Source organism: Carica papaya, chromosome 5, assembly GCF_054855325.1.
Source record: "Carica papaya isolate Zhongbai chromosome 5, ASM5485532v1, whole genome shotgun sequence".
NCBI lineage: Eukaryota > Viridiplantae > Streptophyta > Magnoliopsida > Brassicales > Caricaceae > Carica > Carica papaya.
This window is the reverse complement of record NC_142313.1, coordinates 42,493,398-42,512,839: the sequence shown is the minus strand read 5'-3', so window position 1 is coordinate 42,512,839 and position 19,442 is coordinate 42,493,398. Positions and strand designations below refer to the sequence as shown.

At 35.8% G+C, this 19,442-nt stretch overlaps 3 protein-coding genes across 4 annotated transcripts; all 3 read left to right on the top strand.

Annotated features, from left to right (window-relative positions):
- The first annotated feature begins 3,340 nt into the window (after nucleotides 1-3,340).
- Nucleotides 3,341-10,236, top strand: RH36 (RNA helicase 36). Its single transcript, XM_022045375.2, has 6 exons — nucleotides 3,341-4,273; nucleotides 5,874-6,196; nucleotides 7,070-7,273; nucleotides 7,356-7,437; nucleotides 8,414-8,512; nucleotides 9,749-10,236. Exons 1-6 carry the CDS (start codon nucleotides 3,653-3,655, stop codon nucleotides 9,899-9,901), a joined length of 1,482 nt encoding a protein of 493 aa, XP_021901067.1. The 5' UTR covers nucleotides 3,341-3,652; the 3' UTR covers nucleotides 9,902-10,236.
- A 523-nt stretch (nucleotides 10,237-10,759) lies between these two features.
- Nucleotides 10,760-14,030, top strand: NF-YC2 (nuclear factor Y, subunit C2). The gene is made up of 2 exons (XM_022045298.2): nucleotides 10,760-11,368; nucleotides 12,942-14,030. The coding sequence occupies exon 2, from the start codon at nucleotides 12,996-12,998 to the stop codon at nucleotides 13,830-13,832; it is 837 nt and encodes a 278-aa protein (XP_021900990.1). The 5' UTR covers nucleotides 10,760-11,368; nucleotides 12,942-12,995; the 3' UTR covers nucleotides 13,833-14,030.
- A 141-nt stretch (nucleotides 14,031-14,171) lies between these two features.
- On the top strand, nucleotides 14,172-16,720 carry LOC110816927 (mitogen-activated protein kinase kinase kinase 20-like). Of its 2 annotated transcripts, none has more exons than XM_088221134.1 (2): nucleotides 14,172-14,362; nucleotides 15,234-16,720. In XM_088221134.1, the coding sequence occupies exon 2, from the start codon at nucleotides 15,283-15,285 to the stop codon at nucleotides 16,492-16,494; it is 1,212 nt and encodes a 403-aa protein (XP_088077260.1). In that variant the 5' UTR covers nucleotides 14,172-14,362; nucleotides 15,234-15,282; the 3' UTR covers nucleotides 16,495-16,720. The 2 variants fall into 2 exon arrangements, with proteins under 2 accessions (XP_088077260.1, XP_021900988.1); XM_022045296.2 differs by lacking the exon at nucleotides 14,172-14,362 and adding an exon at nucleotides 15,014-15,140.
- Nucleotides 16,721-19,442: the final 2,722 nt, after the last annotated feature.

Below are 19,442 nucleotides of genomic sequence, written 5' to 3'. Positions count from 1 at the left end.
CCTAAGGACTCTATAGTCACATTCGTAGTTTTTACTTTCAAGTTTCCCCTTTAGGTAGTTTAATCTTTTATATTTTGTGAGCACGTTTTTGGTTTTAGTGTAAGGGATGTTAATCAAATTTTGTCTTCGCTTCCGCATTTAATATTTATAATATAATTTCCATTTTGAATTACCGGGGCTGTTACATTTTTAATTATTATTATTATTATTAATTTTAATTATTTTATTTTATTTTATTTTTATTTAATTAAATTAAAATAAACCTAATAAAATAAAATAAATATAAAATTGGGTAAAAATATTAATTGGATTTAATTGAAATTGATTTTGGGAAAAAGAGGTGAAAATTAAATTCTGGGGGTATTTTTGAAAAGAAAATCGAAAACCGTGGGTCAAAACGTAATTTAGAAAAATTGTGCCCCGTCAGCGCCACGTCAACGGCCCAGTCAGCAGCCCTGGCCAACCAGGACCTGCCGCGTGGCAAGACCACGTCGACCCAGGAACGGGCCATGTGGGCGATCCGCGTGTGCGCGATCGGACGGCCCAGATGCGTCCCCGCGCGCACGGACGGCCCAGTTAAGCGTGCGCACGGACGGCCCAGATGCAAGCGCACGGACGGCCCAGATGCACGCGCACGGACGGCCCAGATGCACGCGCACGGACGGCCCAGATTTAATCAAAATGGACGGCTGTGATCAAAAGGCAAAAGGGTATAAATAGAACCCCCACACCTGACCACAAAAACCCTAGCCGCCTGCCCTCGCAGGAGAAGACGAACCAGACGCCGGAGGAGCCGGCCGCCGCCACCCGCCGCCGCACCGGGGAGTTTTTCGAACGCCGATCGAGGTAAATTTCATACCCCCGGCTCATTTTTCCACGCTAAGTTCCCCTATGGCCAAATCGGAGCCAAAATCTCGGCCAAACGGCCGGAAAACACAGCCGAAACCCAGCGGCGCCGCCGCGCCCCTCCTCGATTTTTGCCTCCGATGAGGCCCTTCCCGGCCTCCGTTTGATATAATTTTTATATTACCGTGATCACCATTCTTTTCTCTACAGGTTGATCGGAGCCGAATCACCAAAACACGAACCTCGCCGGAGAACCGCCGCACCCGAGAGCACCGCCGCCGGTAAGCTTCAGTTTTTCGTAATTTTTTGGCCCTCCGAGGGCCCTAGGGTTGTTTTATCGCAGGGACCTATGCAAGTGTGGCCGAATTCGGCCGAAAACGGCCAACCCGAGGCGAATCGCCGCCGTACCGGAATTGCGATATTGGCCGAAAGGGGCCTAGGTCTAATTTGGAATTTTTTGGGACACGTGCAGGTACCAGTAGTGCGTTTCAGTTCCCCGAAAAAAATTCAAAAAAATTAGGGACAGCCTGTAGGCGCACTGTGGAGCCGTGTTCGAACCCCGAAACGAGTAAGGACCCCTCTCACGGTATTAAAGTTCAATAAATGATAAAATGGTATCTCATGAATCAACAGATGTGTGAAATTGTTTTAAGTCGCTAATGGAGCCCGAGTCTGGTGTGTTTGTCTGTTAGCTGTTGTTTGGCCTATTTTACGGTTTTAAATGCAGAATGAGGTCTTATGTTTTCATTTCATAGTTTCGTGTGCACATATTACTGTTTTATTGATGATGGTTGAATGACTGAGAATCCGATGTTGTATGTTGTCTTGTTTGGCATAAATTACTAGTTTGCTTGTTTGTTTGCGAATTGATGATGCTGATTGAGGAAAAGGGGAATGAAAGGTTATGTGAATTGATAATTGTATAATGTGGTCAGTCTGACTAGATATCCTGGGAGATGGTGGACGGACCGGGTCCGTAGGGAACCCTACCGGGATCGTGGTCTCTCATACTGGACGGGGTATAGAGATCTTATGTGTTTTGGCGCCCATACCGGACGAGGTATGGGGACGGCCCTGGAATCTGATTACAAGTGTTAAGGGTTCACGGGTAGTGGGACCCCTATGGATCCTCATGGATACTAGTAGGCTGGTAAATAAGGAAAAATATGTTGTGTAATGATTGAGATGCAAAAGGCATGATAAGTATTATGTTATACAGTTTCTATGATTTCGTGATGATGATGATGTTATTGCTTTCGTATATTGTTTTATGAATTTCACCGAGGTAAGTGGATAGTAAAGGTTTTTATGTTAATAAACGAGTTTGTTGTAAACTATGCTCCATTGGTCCTTTTGTGTTTTCTACCCACCTTTACCTCCGTGACGGTGAGATAGTGTGATATCTTTACTGGGCTGGTGTAGCTCATTCCTTATTTAATCATTTCATATTAGGAAGACATTGTTCCCGAGCCCGTTTCGCAGGAAGACGGCGAAGGGGACGCCTGAAGACTCCGTAGTCATATTTATAGCTTTTATTTTCGAGTTTCTCTTTTAGTTAGTTTGTTCTTTTATACTTTGAGCACGTTTTTTATTTTAGTGTAAGGGATGTTAAATCAAAATTTTTATTACGTTTCCGCATTTGACCTTTTTAATACGCATATTTTATTTTAAATTTTCGGGGCCGTTACAAAAATATTACGATATATCACTTTTAACCTATATTACATTCACTTTTGTACATTTTAAAGTATACACTTACTTTAAAATATCAACTATAAAATAATTAAATTACCATATTACTATATATAATTGCAAACAACTTCTTCTTGATCTTTTGGATTTGCTAGAAGGTATGAAAAAGTATTAAAATTATTATGTATGAAATATGTTGTATGCATTATACATTATATTAAAGATTATAACATATATTTTCTTTTATTAAAGTCATTTATTTTTCATGTTTGACATAATTTAATTTAAATTTATACAAATAGAAAATTCAAATAAAATATCATTTTATATTTTCATAAAAAGGCTTTAATTAATATAATACTAAATTAAATCAAAAAAACATCTAATTGTGAATTTCTAAATATTCATATAATAAATAATTTAAAATAAATATGAAACAAAAATTATTTGAATATAAAAAATAATAAAAGACAATAAACATGGATATGAGGAAAATCAATAATAAATTAATTTTTAACCATTTACAATAATATGTTTAAAAAATTATTGTAATTAGATAAATTTATAAATATTTAATTAGTTACGGTAATTATCTATATATAATATTCTCGAAGGCTGGCTACAAAATTAACTCATCAATTTTATATTCATATATATATATAATTATTTCTATTGGACACACTATTTTTATTTTTTAAATTAATATTTTTATCACTGTTTTAATCCAATAATAAATAATTTTTAAATAAAAAAAAAAAAACTAATAGCTATCTTGACATTAATTTTAACCGTATTTAGATTTGATTTAGCCAAAGAAAACCAGAGGGTCTTGATTAGGGTTGTCAAACAGCCGACAATCGGTAGCAGGGGAGATACAGGATACTGCAACAGTGCACGCGAAGAAGAGAAGATAAAATAGCAAGTAGTCGAACTTCTACAACTCGGAGTATTAGTCTAGTTTAATATAGTAGTTTAATTTTGATTATGATTTTTCGTGGTTTAGTTTTCTACGATGCACTGACGGGAAGAGAATCAATGGAGAGAAAAGCCTAATTGGGTGCTTTTATACTGCAATTTATCTAACCTGTAACTCATAATCCCTTCAATTTCCATAATGGACGAACCTACCTTAGTTGATGAAAATTTCCCTCTCTTCTCTAAACCCCGCAGAAATCCCAAACCCCAACAACAAACTCAACCTCGAAACGGTGATGCCAACCCTAGCGATAAAACTCCTCACCTTGAAAAATTCGTAAGTTCAAACCCTAATTATGTTGCTACAACCTCTATTACCACATTCGCGGACCTTGGCCTTGCCGAGTGGGCAGTGCAAACATGCAAGGAATTAGGCATGCGCAAGCCTACTCCAGTGCAGACACATTGTATCCCAAAAATCCTTACAGGTCGTGATGTGCTCGGGCTCGCCCAGACAGGTAGTGGAAAAACAGCAGCATTTGCATTGCCAATCTTGCATCGGCTTGGTGAGGATCCCTATGGGGTATTTGCCTTGGTGGTCACGCCTACAAGGGAGTTGGCTTATCAGTTGGCCGATCAATTTAGGGCTTTGGGTTCGTGCTTGCATTTGCGGTGTGCAGTTGTGGTGGGAGGGATGGATATGTTGAACCAAACGCAAAGCTTGATGAGAAGGCCTCATGTCGTGATAACAACACCGGGGAGGATCAAGGTCTTGCTTGAGGAGAATCCTGATATTCCTCCTATCTTTTCTAGAACCAAGGTAAGTAGTTCTTATTTTTGCCCAAGTTTCTTCATGTATGTTTTTTTTCTATTTCTTTTGGTGCGTTTTCTTTTTGTTATTTAATATGAAGATAACTGATTAGTGTCTTCTAATTGATTAAAGTGACAAGCTTCTCAACAAACAAATGAAAGGTGATTAAAGTTATGAGAATTTTACTATTGAGAATGTTGAACATACAAGCCAAAGTGCCAATCAGCACACTAGGATTGTGGACATGTTCAGTAGAAAGATAATTCAACGAAGAAAGTAGTGTAAAATGACAAAACTTCCTCTCTGACTAGGAATTGCATATTCGTGAATTTTATTTGCCTATGACCATTATATTTCATATTAAGTGGCATTAACTTGAGTAATTAAGTAAAATTGTGGTATTTGTAAAAATATCAATGGTATCAATCATGTGCATTAAAATAAAAGAACTGTCATATTTGCAATTATCTTTCTTACATAAGTAGGAAAAGACAAAAAGTGGAAATACACATGGAAATTTGTATTATGAAATTGCTTAATTTTTAACCCAATAAGATGATACTTCATGAAAATAGTAACAAAGATAGTTTAAAAGAAAAAGAGGGAAGCTTTGGAGAAACTGCAAAATATGTAAAAATAGAGGTTGATATGAAATCGCATAAAATTTTATAAATGAGAAAGATGACAATAACTTGTGGGTAGTAAATGAGGATTGAGAGTATCAATGAGTTTGGGTAAGGACAAGAGATATGCTATAGTTGCAAAAGCAAGAGGAGTTAGGCAATGAGATGCTGCAAGACACTTTTTTCTTAAAAATATATTAACTTTCTGAAGACTTGTAAAGTAACTTTATCACCCATCAGGAGACAAATTCCTATATTGTGGGAATGAGATAACTGTGGAAAGACATTTCTAGGAATATGGTATAACAAACATGAGTATATCTTCTCCTATTTTTTAAATCCCAGAAAAATGTGCTGATAAAGTTATCATTATGTAGAGGAATTACTTCATTTGGCAGATTGACTTTACTCAATAACAAAGATTTATATATGAACTTACATATTTTGTGAAATAACATTATGCACAACATTTTTGGTTATTTCATTGGGATAATTTTTATTTCATAAATGTAGGTTTATGTAAATATTTTTCTCAATGGTTAAGGAAGCTACTATGAAAGTGAGAGAGCCTGTTTTAGGAAGAGAATGTTGTTTTTGAAGTATCCAAAGCATGAGTGGTGCCCCCTTGCCCTGCTTATTATATCATCTTGGAAAATTTGAATTCTTGAATTACATAAAGCTGCTCCTTCATAGTTCCATATTTGAAAAAAATCACAATTCGTACTATTTGCTCTTTTTTTTTTTTTGGGTTAAATAATTAGCTTGTTCTATGTGGTATTTCACATGCTTATCTGGCCCTATAGTTTAACATAAATGATTGATAAAAATTTCATTCATTAACATGTAGGTGCGCTTTTCTAAGTGAGCTATGTACCTTGTGCTATGTATGAGAAGTTAAGGTTACTTTTTGTTGCATGACACATCCTTATATTCTCATTTACATTGTTTCAGTTTATAGATTTAGATGCTTATTTGCATTGTTTCAGTTTTTAGTTTTGGACGAAGCAGACAGAGTATTGGATGTTGGCTTTGAGGAAGAACTCAGAGTAATATTCCAATGCTTGCCAAAACCTCGTCAAACTCTCTTATTTTCCGCAACAATGACAAGTAATTTACAAACTCTTCTGGAGCTGTCTGTGAATAAAGCATACTTCTATGAAGCATATGAAGGCTTCAGAACAGTTGACACTCTTAAGCAGCAATATGTTTTTATTCCAAAAAATGTGAAGGATGTTTATCTTCTACACATCTTGTCTAGAATGGAAGAAATGGGTATTCGTTCTGCTATGATATTTGTCTCCACTTGCAGGTATCCCATTCTTTTGAGCAATTCAGTGTTAACCTTTTAAAGACTTTTTCTGATTGGATGTCTTTTTTCTTTCATTGATATTTTCTTATTTCTGTTCAACTGGCAAAAACATGTAAGTAAAGGAATTCTATTGGACAACAAGTGGAAAATTTCTGTTGGAATATTAATCTATTAACATCCTCCATCCTGTGTGCACCTATGGTAATATCCTTTTTTGTAATAAAAACTTAGTTATTCGTAGTGAAAATTAACTGTTTTACAGGTTACTCTTTGATTCTATTTTTTTGGGGAGAATTAACACCAATTACTGCTCATTCTCCCCATAATACTCCGCACTTTGTATGTTTTAGCAGCTGGCTTTTTGAGAAAATTATTGAAAATTGAGTATTATTTTACTCAAGAGATCGTAAGGTTCTCTCTTAACAAGCCCTATATTTCATCTAAGATAGGTGAAGCTAGAGAACTCCAAACCATTCAATAAATTATGCAGATTGTTATGTTCACCGCTCCATTAGTAGGTACTCTAACAAACTCATGAATTGTACCAACTATTTGTTTTGTATAAATGAAAATATGTTCAGATTCTTACGTACTCGTCTGAATATAATTATTTGTCTGTTGATTGAATCCTAGCTTGTCTCTGGTTCTTCTTTCTGTTCCCCCAAGATATTGGTACTTCTACTCTAACAAGGTTTTTGTTAATGCAAACTGTACTTCTTGATTGGACTTTTAAGCATGTGTGTCAATTTCTTTTCTAAACAATTTTTTTTTTGGTTGTGAAACAAATAGATACTGCATCAGTTGTATAGTTTATTTTCCAGATTTCCATCCATCATTGATCATACTTTATTGTTAATTTTTGTGCTGGAGCAGAACATGTCACCATTTGAATCTACTACTAGAAGAGCTAGATCTGGAATCTGCAGCATTGCATTCTTTCAAATCCCAGTCTCTGAGGCTTTCTGCTCTTCATCGATTTAAATCTGGGCAAGCTTCTATACTGATTGCTACTGATGTTGCAAGTCGTGGTTTGGACATTCCAACAGTTGATCTTGTTATCAACTATGATATTCCAAGGTTATCTCTTTATGATATTTCATTTGTCATTGGCTTTTCCAGAAAACATGTGCAGTGGAATTTACTTGTCAGCCCATTTCAGGTATCCAAGAGATTATGTCCATCGTGTGGGGCGTACTGCAAGAGCAGGTAGAGGAGGGCTGGCTGTGAGCTTTGTAACGCAGGTATATGCTTATGCTAAGATAGAATGTTCCTACAGCTATTTTAAAAGGAGAAAATTTTTACCATTGTGTGGTCGCAAAATTGTTATCTTGAATGATGTTGTGCTATAAATGAGGAAATGGATATATTGAAAATGTCTAACATGATGAAGAGGCAATTGATTTGGTCAAAGTGGTTTCATTTAAAGAGCAGGTCTGTAGGAGGTTCATGCATGGGAAGAAGGATAAAGTTGGTCTTAAGGAACATAAGAAGATCTTATCAGATTTTATTTTGTTACTGTATTCTGCATTTTTTATTTATGTTGGTAGAAGCAGGGGAGTCTATTATTTATTTCCAATTTATTAATGTTGCCAGTTGCTTTCTATTGTACAAATGCATTTGAACAGAAATGAAAACTTAAGCAAAAAGTTTATTCAAAGTTTGAGTTTCTTTTTGAACTCTGACAGGGGGTGGGTTTTATCGGGTAAATATATAGGTTCTCAGCTAGGAAAATATGCAAACCATTATTAGATCCTAGGCAGGCTACAAGTTGGTGCCAAAGAAGGTGTTTATGAGTATGTTCATGTATTTTAGTAGGAATCAGGGTCCTTTCTGAGGGTGTGGAAAGAGACACAGAAAAGCTTTAGAGATGTTCTAGTCTTTTGATAAAGTGTAGGATGTTTGGTTCAACAACTCCATTTTTTTCCCCTAAGGGTCATCTGCTCAATGTGGGAGAAGGTTTAGGATATGTAATTGACTTCTTGACAAACTTGTAAAAGTTTCCCTTTCATATGTGTGTGTGTGTTTATATATATATTGTAATTCTATGGAATTTCCTTGCTGCTCTTTAATGAAAGTTCAATCTTTTCCTTCTCCATGAAAAAAAAAATCACCATAGATAAGAAAGGAAGAAAAACACCTTAACTTAGATTATCCTGAGATGAAACATCTCTCTTCCCCATATGTTTTTATATCTGCTTTTTTTTGTGACTTTTGCAGAATGACATTGATCTCATTCATGAAATAGAGGCTGTTCTTGGAAAGCAACTGGAGCAATTTGAATGTAAAGAAAACGAGGTGCTTTCTGATATTACGCGGGTAAGTCAACTGGTAACATGTCTGTTTTGACTTCACTAGTTGGTATTTCCAATTAATTATTCTCCACTAGAAAAGTTTATCATGGATAGCAACTGCCTAGATCTGTCATGAATTGTTAGCTTTTCTTTTAACTATCATGGCCATTCTTACCATCTGCCGAAAAAAAAGGTTCCTTGCCAAGAGGTGATTTGCACCTAACATCATTTTTAAAGTTCTTGCACATGCATATAAACATGTTACAGAGCACTTCGGCCATATGTCTATTATTCACAAAATTTCCATGTTTTTCTTCATGATATTTAAATAGAAAGTTGATTTTTCTCATATATTTCTGATGACCCTATGATGAAAGTAGTACATTAATTCTACTAAATATTTATGTATTTTTTATATTTTATGGATTATGGTAGATAGTTTGTTTAGGAACTACCAAGTGTTCTGATATCGATATGTTTTTTTTGGGGGCAAAAGATATAGTTTTATTATTTCTTATTAAGTTTAATTTCCTAAAGTATTCTTGACATAATAGGATTCTTAGGAATTTGTAAATGCAAGGGTGATATTGTGTTGTTGGACAGATTGCTTATGAATAAAACTACATAAATATTTTCTCAAGTATGAGTGTATAAAGACAAACCTAATGTTAGTTGGGTTCTATAATTTCTGGAATGCTATGTTTTGTCTCCCTCTTTTTTTTCTTCCATTTCTACATTCTATTCTACCTAGCCATGTTAATTTGGTAGAGCCAAATGCTTATTTTTGATATCAAACTCCCAAACCACATGAATTGGCAAGACACATTTATAGGGATTAAAAGTAAATTTACTGGGTTATTTTTAGGCACTCAAAAATCAGAAAGCATCTATACATGTTTATTCTTGAGCAATCTGTCGGCAGTACAGTATCCTTCATGTATTTTCTCTAATGTTTTGAGTGGCTAAACGCAATTTTGTGATTATGGTTGTCTTTGCACATCATGAAATTGTGAGTTGGATTTTTTTTTCTACTTTTTCTATAGTTCCTAAATCCTATTCTGCCAAGTTACATCAATTGTGAATTGGAATTTGATTAGTTGAACACTTAAATGGGATTGATTGAGTAAATAGATGGAGATTATTACATGGATGATTCCAACTGAATGGTGGCATATGTCCGCTGTACACAACTCTATTTAATTCTAAATTTTTAAGAAATAAGAACTTTTGTCTTATAAGGATTCTGAACTTAAAACTTCAGGTATACAAAGCTAAACGTGTGGCAACAATGAAAATGATGGATGATGGGTTTGAAGAGAAGGCAAAGGAACGGAAGAAGCAAAAGCTGAAATCACTAGCGGAGAAGGGTTTATTGAAGAAGAACAGAAAGAGGAAAAAGAAATCTTCTGAATGATTTGTGACTGCATATCACCACTTCTCTGGAATTTACCCTTTTTGCCTTATGGGCCGTGACCATCTTCTTTAGCAGCATTTTTTCTTTCCGTCAGCTGATCTTGTTATCATGTGATGCCGAATCCCGTGTTTGCCCCCTGTTTTATTTTGCCTTCTTATCTCATGTTAGTGAGATGCTAATTTTGTAGCTACTATGTAAAATAGTTATTCTTTAGTGGGTTTGAAATATGGCATCTATGTGGTAGCTACATTGGAAAACATATTAAATTGTGGATAGGATATAGGAAACGTGATTTGTAAAAGGGTAATTTGAGCATTTAAGTTTATAAATATATATATATATATGAATTTTGCCTCCATAATATATGTATCATCTACATTTTTGCTTAGCAAGAATGCGAATCTCTTTATCTAGTTATTAAATTACTAGCATCTATTTGTACGGACTTACGATATCATGAATGTGATCACTAGATTATGTTTGAAAAAGAAATCTTTGTTCTTTCCGTATCCTAACTATTTGATACATTTGATCTTATATTTTTCTTTCCTTGAAATAACTTCCCAAGATTCATATGGCCAATTTAGATAACTTATGATTGGTTGATAAATAATAAAGTTTTATATACACTCACTTTTTATGCATAAAGTCAATGAAATGTCTTCTTTAGAAAGTAAATATTTGTTTTATGTATTTCTATCAGCCCAGCCCTCAATTAATATTAAAGAAGCCTTGATCGGCCCTCTTCCGGGCCTGGAGATCCATTAAGTTGGCCCAAGAAGGCCCGACCGTTGCTTGCAGGAGCTCTAAACGGTGACGTTTTGGCACGAGTTCCTTTTTAGGGCTCCTCGAACTCAACGACAAAACAAAGGGAGAGCGAGGCAGAGGGAAAAGGGGAGTTCCCGTTCAGAGAAGAAAAGGTAGTCAATGTCCATGATCGGTGTAGGAAAGGGAAAGTGCTCTAGGGTTCTGGCGATTTGACAAAACAAAACGAGAGGCAGGCTGAGTAGAGCGTTGGGGGGAAGGAGGGTTTGACTAAGGTGAGGGTAAAGAGGAGGTGTCTTTCTGGAGTTGAACCGAAGAAAAAGGGAGTCTCGGAAGAGAGGCGCCGAGGGAAGGGAAGACGGGAATTCCCTAAATAGGTTAGAGGAAGGTGGATCAAAGACCTTCACGTGCTGAAGATTGAGACTGCTGGGAACTAGTTTTGGAAAGGAAGAACTTGGGGCTTTATGAGGAAGAAAATTAGTTGTTAGGTTTTCTGTTCAGGATCAACTTGAGCGAGAGCATATTAAGTCATCAACGAAAAGGAGAGAGGAAGAGAAAAAGGGGTTCTCTTCTGTGATTTCTGTGAAGAGAGGTCGACGGAGAGAGGGGAGATTTTTGATCATTTCTGAGATTTTGATCAGGTAGATAGAGAGCATAAGGGTTCCTCTGGTTCTTATCTGTGTTGAGAATCATAGATACGGGGTAAAACTAATTCCTTTCCCTTTCTTTTTTAATATTTCCGTTTCTCACATGATTCATATTTGTCTAGGTTCAGAGAATGGAAGTAATTGATTCTTATGATTGAGGTATAGAAGAAATGGAATGGTTTTACTACATATAGAATATATTTGATGGGACTGGTAGAATTGTTTGACCAATATGCTTTTTTTCTGTTTCGGCTATGGTATGTGAATGCATATAATCCGGTGGATGAAATGAATCAATGAGAAATCTCCTTCCAATGCGGTAGCCGATGATGATAGGAATTGTTAACTGTTTCTTTACTTATGTTCTACTATTAATTCTTGTGAGGTCGATGCTTTCTAGTGGTCGAGGAGGTAGAATTGAAACGTTATGGGCTTTCCCTGCGCGGGTTTGGATCCTGGTGTCGACACGTGTTTCTTTACGTTATCTAAAAAAAATAATTCTTTTTTAAAATGTTTAAGCTCCCCCTTGGCGCTTTCTCATTAATACTTTCTTTCTCAATTTTATTTCAAAAAAAAAAAAGAAGTTTAACCATTGCACCGAACTAACCTTTATAGTATCTCCTGTGATCATGATTGGTAAGAATTAAATAATTTAAAGTTAGGAGTTTTTGTCCCTTGCTTGCTCGCCAACTGTTCATAGAAATACTTCATTGATGTTCGTGTTGAACTAGTTTTTGGGTGCACTTTTGTGTATGCATGAAAAAGTTAGTAATTTTTCAGTTCTACTCGCCTCAAGGATGATATTTAACCAGTTGCATGTTATCATTTGCATGCTCGCTGACTTTTTCTTTCACCTGCCTGCGAGGGTTCTTAAATTTCTCACTGGCTTGATTGTTCTATTTGTTGTAATTTATGTATCCCCTTATGATCTTGATTGGCCTTGTTTAGATTAAAATGCTAAATCAATTGGTAATGAAATGAGGAAGATGATGGGTTAAATTAGACCATGAAATTGGACAAAACATTGTGTTTGATTGGATTGTGGGTCTGTTTGGTAAAGCAGAGAATTCTCTTAGGGGAATGCTCTAGCTGCCATGTGGTTATTGGATTTGTCTTTCTAGTTACGTTGCCCATGGTTTCCTTACTTTCTATAAGTAACTCCACAAATGCTTTCTTAATCACACTTAGTAACTTCATAAATGCTTTCTTAATCACATTTATCACACACTTCACCTTAAGACTACAGTGTAGATGCCTTCTATTAGGTTCTAGTTAATCAACTCACATTGCAAAGCAGGTGTCTAACGCTTTCCTGCCTTATACCAAATAGACTTTTGCCTATAGAGCCATGCATGACTTAGAGTTTGATCCTACTCCAATAGGATCAGTCGTGACACTTTTTATTTTTTAAGTGAATATATCTATTTTTTGGTGGAGCCTCACTGTCGCTTGTAACAGCATAGATTTGGAGCGATACATTTAATGACAAAATTCTCACGGTAGCTGGTTGAATCACAAATGTACCTGTTCTGGTGCCGTCGTTACCTGCTTGTTCTAAGATATATTTGATTTAAAAGCACATAAATGCTGACTTGGTGCATGTGGATGGCTGTTTTTATACTTTACAGCGTTCTATGAGAGAATAGGTAAAAAAAGGAGCAAAGATATTCTTGGATAAAGTGATGGATCATTCAGAACAGGTGCAAACACAACAGGAATCACAAAAGCAACACCACCAGCAACAACAGCAGTCCGTAATGGGAGTTGTATCTGGAACAGGTCAAATGGCTTATGGTAACCATCCTTACCAGACTGCTCCCATGGTGGCTTCGGGTACGGCTGTAGCAGTCCCTTCGGCAACACAGCCTCCCACTAGCTTCACTAATTCCCAACATCAGCTTGCATTCCAACAAGCCCAGCACTTCCACCATCAGCAGCAGCAGCAACAACAGCAGCAGCTTCAAATGTTCTGGACCAACCAAATGCAAGAAATTGAACAAACTACAGACTTCAAGAATCACAGTCTTCCACTCGCACGGATCAAGAAGATAATGAAAGCTGATGAAGATGTGCGGATGATATCTGCTGAGGCTCCTGTGATATTTGCTAAGGCATGTGAAATGTTCATCTTGGAGCTGACCCTGCGCTCTTGGATCCATACAGAAGAAAACAAAAGGAGAACACTGCAGAAGAATGACATTGCAGCTGCCATTTCGAGGACAGATGTGTTTGATTTCTTGGTTGATATTATCCCAAGGGATGAGTTAAAAGAAGAGGGACTTGGGGTGACTAAGGCAACTCTCCCGGTGGTGGGTTCACCTGCTGATATGCCGTACTACTATGTCCCACCTCAGCATCCAGTTGGGCCTGCAGGAATGATAATGGGAAAGCCAGTAGATCATCAGGCAGCACTTTATGCTGCCCAGCAGCCTCGACCACCTACTATGGCTTTTATGCCATGGCCCCAGGGTCAGGCACAACAACAGCCGCAACATCAGCAGCAGCAAACAGATTCTTGATAATGAGGGCCAAGTATTGTAATAGGTTTTCTTTTCTCTTGGATCAACTTTGGATTGTCAGAAGAATTTAGTGCTTTTATTGTAGCTATATTGTAGTTGTAGTGCTAGTAGGCAGTGATAACACCCAAACTTAGTGGATTCATTTGGCTGTATAATATGATTGGTTGTATTTGGTTTTGTTGGAAAACATTCTTATCATGGGTGCAAGTCTTGTCCTTTTTGATTGAGGAGATAATGGTGGCTGATACATACATATATATGTGTGTATGTAATTCTTCCCATTTGGGGATCTGATTTGAGAAACCAAGAGGTGTGCAAATGACAGAAAAAGGCCTGCCTCCCTAAAGATATGAATGATGAGTGAATCAATATTTAGATGTTGCATTGTACTATCATCCCTTTTCAAAATTACAGGTGTACATGCACATGCAATGAAAAATCAGGATTGGATGTATTTGTATCATCACAGTCTCAAATGATGGCGGTGGCTGAGTTTGGAACTTTTGGGTTGTTTGCTCTGTATTGGTTAGGTGAGAAGTTGCTGCGCATTGCCATTTCCATTTTAATTACCAAAATGCTCTTCTTCACTTTTAGACTTGAGACTTGGTCAATTCCCTTCCCTTCTTCATTCAATACACGGTTTGACATTTTATTTTTTTATTAATACTCAATTCAAATTGGTCAACATAATTCTTCATGGCAGCCTGGATTTGGTAGGGTTTTTTATTTTTACTAATCTTTTGATTAAAAAAAAAATTGTGGGCACAAATTAAGTAAATTCTTATAATTAATTAATTAATATACACATATCTATTATAACATAATTTCTAGTTTAAGTTGAGATATAAAACTTAAATATTTAGATGTTATAATTGTAAAAAGTTAAAGTTTAAGGGAGTTTTACTTGTTCCAAGTACGCCATTAATAAAATCATTAATGATAAGAACATAAGGGAGAAAAATAAAACTTACCTAAAAGTAAATATGCTTTGTAAATTTAGGGTTCTCTGAAACCAGTAACCATCTAGTTTAAACTTGTTCTGTTCCATATTTGACATTTTTTGCCTTCCAAGTGTTATACAAAACCCAAAATTTGAACTGAATTTCATATTAAAGTGCAGTGGGATTTTGAGAAATATATGTAATCTCTCTCTCTCTCTCTCTCTCTCTCTATATATATATATGTATAGAAAGAATCAGTTAATTATTAACTAAGGCAGTGGATGAGCAGGATTTCAAATTACCCAAACCTACATGGAAAAGGAATTAGTGAAACACTCAAATACACGCTTTTAGTTTTCCCTTCCAAGTATTCTTCTTTAAATTCTTAAGGTTTCTTCCCTATTCGCAATTATTTCCTTTTTAGTGTTTTCATTTATCAAAATTTCCTCTTGAGTTTCAGTCGTGTGAAATCAAGAAACCAAGCAAAGGAAGAAAGAAAGAAATAAGAGATGCAGAGCAACGGGAGAAGGTGGCGACGGGGAGAGATGATCGGCAAAGGTGCATTTGGCTGTGTGCATTTGGCCACTTCAAACAAACACAATTCCCGCTCTTCTCTATTTCCTCCTCTAATGGCGGTCAAGTCTGCTGACTTCTCCATGTCCGCTTCTCTTCAGAAGGAGAAAGAGGTTCTCCTCAACCTCTCTCACTGTTCCAATGTCTTGCGTTGTTACGGCGAAGAGACCACCGTCGACCCCGATGGTTCCATGGCTTACAATGTTCTCTTGGAGTATGCCTCTGGTGGAACCCTAGCCCGACTGATCAAAAATTCATATCCCTCTCCGGGATTGCCTGAAGCCCTGGTCAAGCGTTACGCCTATTCCATACTTGCAGGTATTTTTCAAGTTCATGAGTCTGGTTACGTTCACTGCGACTTGAAACCCGACAACATACTTCTTGTGCCTTCCTCTGCTTCTTCCTCTGAATTTGTTGCTAAGATTGCTGATTTTGGATTGGCTAAGAGAGCCACACTCACCAAGAAGCAGAAGCTGGATCCTTATTTGAGAGGTACCGCTATGTATTTGGCTCCAGAATCTGTGAATGAGCACAAGCAACATCCTCCTTCTGATATTTGGGCTCTTGGTTGCATTGTACTGGAGATGCTTACAGGCAAGGATCCTTGGGATGTGAAGCCTGATCATAAGAGGAAAGATCTTCTGCGTCTGATTGGAGACCAATATCAGTCTCCCACAATTCCGTCTGGGATTTCCAAGGACGCTAGGGCTTTTTTGAAGGCTTGTCTTGTAAGGAATCCCAACTTCAGACTCACGGCCGAGATGCTGCTCGATCACCCTTTTGTAGCCGGTCAAGACGACCACCAACCCTTGGAGGTTCAACAAGCTGATCAAGTCTCAAATATCGAGAGAATCTCCACTTCATATTCATCATTTGAGAGTGGTGATGAATTTGATTCTGACGACTGTGGCTCTGAGTCTGAGGAGGAGGATTCAGAGTTACTTTCCTGCTCTTCCTCAGGCTCAGAGGATGTTGAAGACTCTGGTAGTACCTCTAGTTTTGAAGATGGAGAGAGTGCAGGTGGAAGAAGAAGAAGAAGAAGAAAGAGAAGGGTCTCCAACTTTATACCCATTACTGATGCGGACAGTTTACTCAACGCCAAACCAATAGCTCCTCCCACGGTGCCCACCATTCCTTCTAGAGTCTAGCTGATGCTACTGCTTGCTCAATGTGTGTTGTAAGCACTGTCTTTGACTCTCCATACCCTCTGAAAGATTCATTCATTCCAACTGTAAATCATTCTTTTTGGAATTAGTGTTAGACATTAGGTTTGCTGCTATCAGATTTTGACACTAGAGAATTCATTGTTGCCCAATGTGGTACATATCACTATTCTTGGAACATAAATGGTTAAAGAAATACAATTTTCTATAACTTTATTGCCTCTTTATACTTCACTTTTGTTTGTCTTTTATGATGGTATTGGTATCCTTCACTTTTAGCTAAACAAGTCAATGTTGCTAGAATCCCACCTTTACTACTCATGGGGAATTGTTTCTCTAGGATCCCATTATAAATGGTTTCCCATTTTTACTCTAACCTCTTAATAATCTCCACCGTTAGTCAAATGATTCTTAAATAAGGACATCCTGTTTCATGGTACCCTTATATTTCTAAATTTTTCATGCCTAACGTCTGCCCCCTAAACAATTAGACTCCCTTTGCATTTTAGGATTCTTGTATTCTATTGCATTCTATATCACCTTGTATGTTTGAAACTTCCTTTTATGTTGTCTGGGGTAACAATATCCGTCGGGCAGTCATTCTACAAAAATTTAGCATGTGTTTATGTTTGCAAACATGTAATCTGCAGCTTTTCTCGTTGGCTTTTAACTCACTCGTGGATGGCGGTTGATTTCCATCTACCCCTCTTCATGGCCCCATTTATTCTCTAGTTCCACCAACCTTTTTGGTCCCTTCTTTTTTCCTATAAAAGGAGTGTGTATGGTAGGGATTATGTGGTGAATAGCAAGAAGAAAAAGGGAGGTGAAGAGTGTGTGAGACATTATGATTTTGTATAAGATCACTCTTCTCATATGCTTTTAGTCTAGGTCTTGAAAGTGGGTCTTCTAGGTTCAAGTGATTGTAAGTGTCTTATGAGGTACTTATACACCTTCTCTTTATTTGTCCTGGTAGGAACATAGTAGGTATTCTTCTGAAAATAGATTAATTGGATAGACCCACATAATGTTATATGTTTTCTTGCTTCCTCTTTTATTTTATTATTTATGGTGTGAACTTTTTCCTTACATTTCTTACATGTTACACCTGGTTTATCTTTTCTCAGCTTCATTTATGTCTTGGAAAAGTGAAACAATTGCAGTAACTGTGTGAAACATGGTAAAAAATTGTTTAGCTTCTGTTGTGACAGCAATAAGTTCCTCCTCTTTACTCAAATCAACATCTATCTCTTCATCATTTTCTCATAATTTTATAATGGATAAGTTCTGGAGAAACCAAAAAATTTCATGTTCTGTGGGGATTGACATTTTTCTTTGAAACTGTCTGTTTCTTTTCAATGTTGATTGTCTTTAGGGATTTTAATGTTTTTTTGGAGCCCTTTGGAATATATTTAGTTGCATAATAAGTTTAGGCACAGAGCTTAGCTATGTAGTGCTTGTGGATAGGGAAATCACAAAGGGCAGGTCTTGTTGGGTAATAAACAGCGAAGTAATTCCAGGTTTGGACAAGAAGATGCTGCATTTTCTTTGAGGTAAGACTTTTCATCTTATGATGCTCTGCAGAGCTGACACATAGAGAACTACATATATATATATATATATATTTTTTTATCTGAGAATTTTTCTTGTTACTTAACACCATTACATGGACAGGTGTAGTTATTTAAAGTTGGTATTGAAGGATGTATATGTATATATATATATATAATAGGTAATTGATTCTCTTCATCTGGGTATCATTGAAGTGAATAGCTAATTATTTTGTTAAGCTCATTATTGATTGTTGTTTGATTTCTTTTAATGATCTGATGTCTTTTTATGGCAATTGAATTAACCATGTTACCATTTCTTTTAGAGGAATATCATTAATCAATGAACCAAAAACAATATTTTCTTGATCAATTTATTAAGAACAACTTTGCTCACATAATCTATTTATTGCTCAGGTTGTCTTCCATTATTACATTCAGTTTTAAGTAAGTTAAAGGACAATGATCCCCCAAGCAAGGAGGCATAGTGAATGATTTAGCTAGTTTTTCTTCTTTTTTTTCACTTGTTGCAGGCTTAGATTCTAAACTAGGTTGTGATACTGTTAATTAGTAGTTTTTGAATATGTATGTACTTTTAGTTATAGTTGTTAATTAGTGTTAATCAGTGTGGATTAGTTAGATTAGATCTAGTGCTTGTAAAGAGATGAACAGAGAGATGTAATATAGAGAGATTAATTTTTAAAGTTCCTTGAAAATTTTTTAGATTAATTAGTTTATTGAATAAAATAAAATTTGTAACAGAAGTATATTAAATAAAAATAAAAATATATTTCTTTATTAGATTCATGTATACTATTATTATATTTAGTTGGTGTTGTTGCATTTTAAATATTAAAAGAACAAAATTTGTTACTAAGTTTTAATTAGTTAATTTAATGTGAGTTAATTATATATGTATTTGATATACTTTAATTAATAGACATAAATTAGTTGAGGTTATGTTTTTAATTTATATAAATCTATAAATAAGGTTTTCGAAATTTAAAGATTGACTTAGCAGTTATTTATATTTTTTTTTATAAAATTCATAATTTTAATTTCGACTTTTACTAACAAGCATAATATATATTACATTGTAATTTTTTAAAAAAAAATTAAAAATCACATTATACATACAATACAAAAGAAAATAAGAAAAAATAATTAAAAATCTTTAAATAGTGATATAAATTGAATAGGAAATGTAGAAATATAAAAGAAGGCATACCCTTTCTCCATTAAAAGGTTAACAGAAATCATATTATATATATATATATATATATAAATACCCTCGATTATATTTTAATCCACCAATATGTTGGGTATATTTTTATATCTTTTTTAAAAGAAGTTAACATTTTTATAATGAACAATAAAAATGAGATG

Coding starts and splice junctions, on each gene's coding strand:
- RH36 (XM_022045375.2), top strand. CDS start 3,653: ATGGACGAACCTACCTTAGTTGATGAAAATTTCCCTCTCTTCTCTAAA. Junction 4,274..5,873: donor CTATCTTTTCTAGAACCAAG/GTAAGTAGTTCT, acceptor GCATTGTTTCAG/TTTTTAGTTTTGGACGAAGC. Junction 8,513..9,748: donor TGCTTTCTGATATTACGCGG/GTAAGTCAACTG, acceptor TTAAAACTTCAG/GTATACAAAGCTAAACGTGT.
- NF-YC2 (XM_022045298.2), top strand. CDS start 12,996: ATGGATCATTCAGAACAGGTGCAAACACAACAGGAATCACAAAAGCAA.
- LOC110816927 (XM_088221134.1), top strand. CDS start 15,283: ATGCAGAGCAACGGGAGAAGGTGGCGACGGGGAGAGATGATCGGCAAA.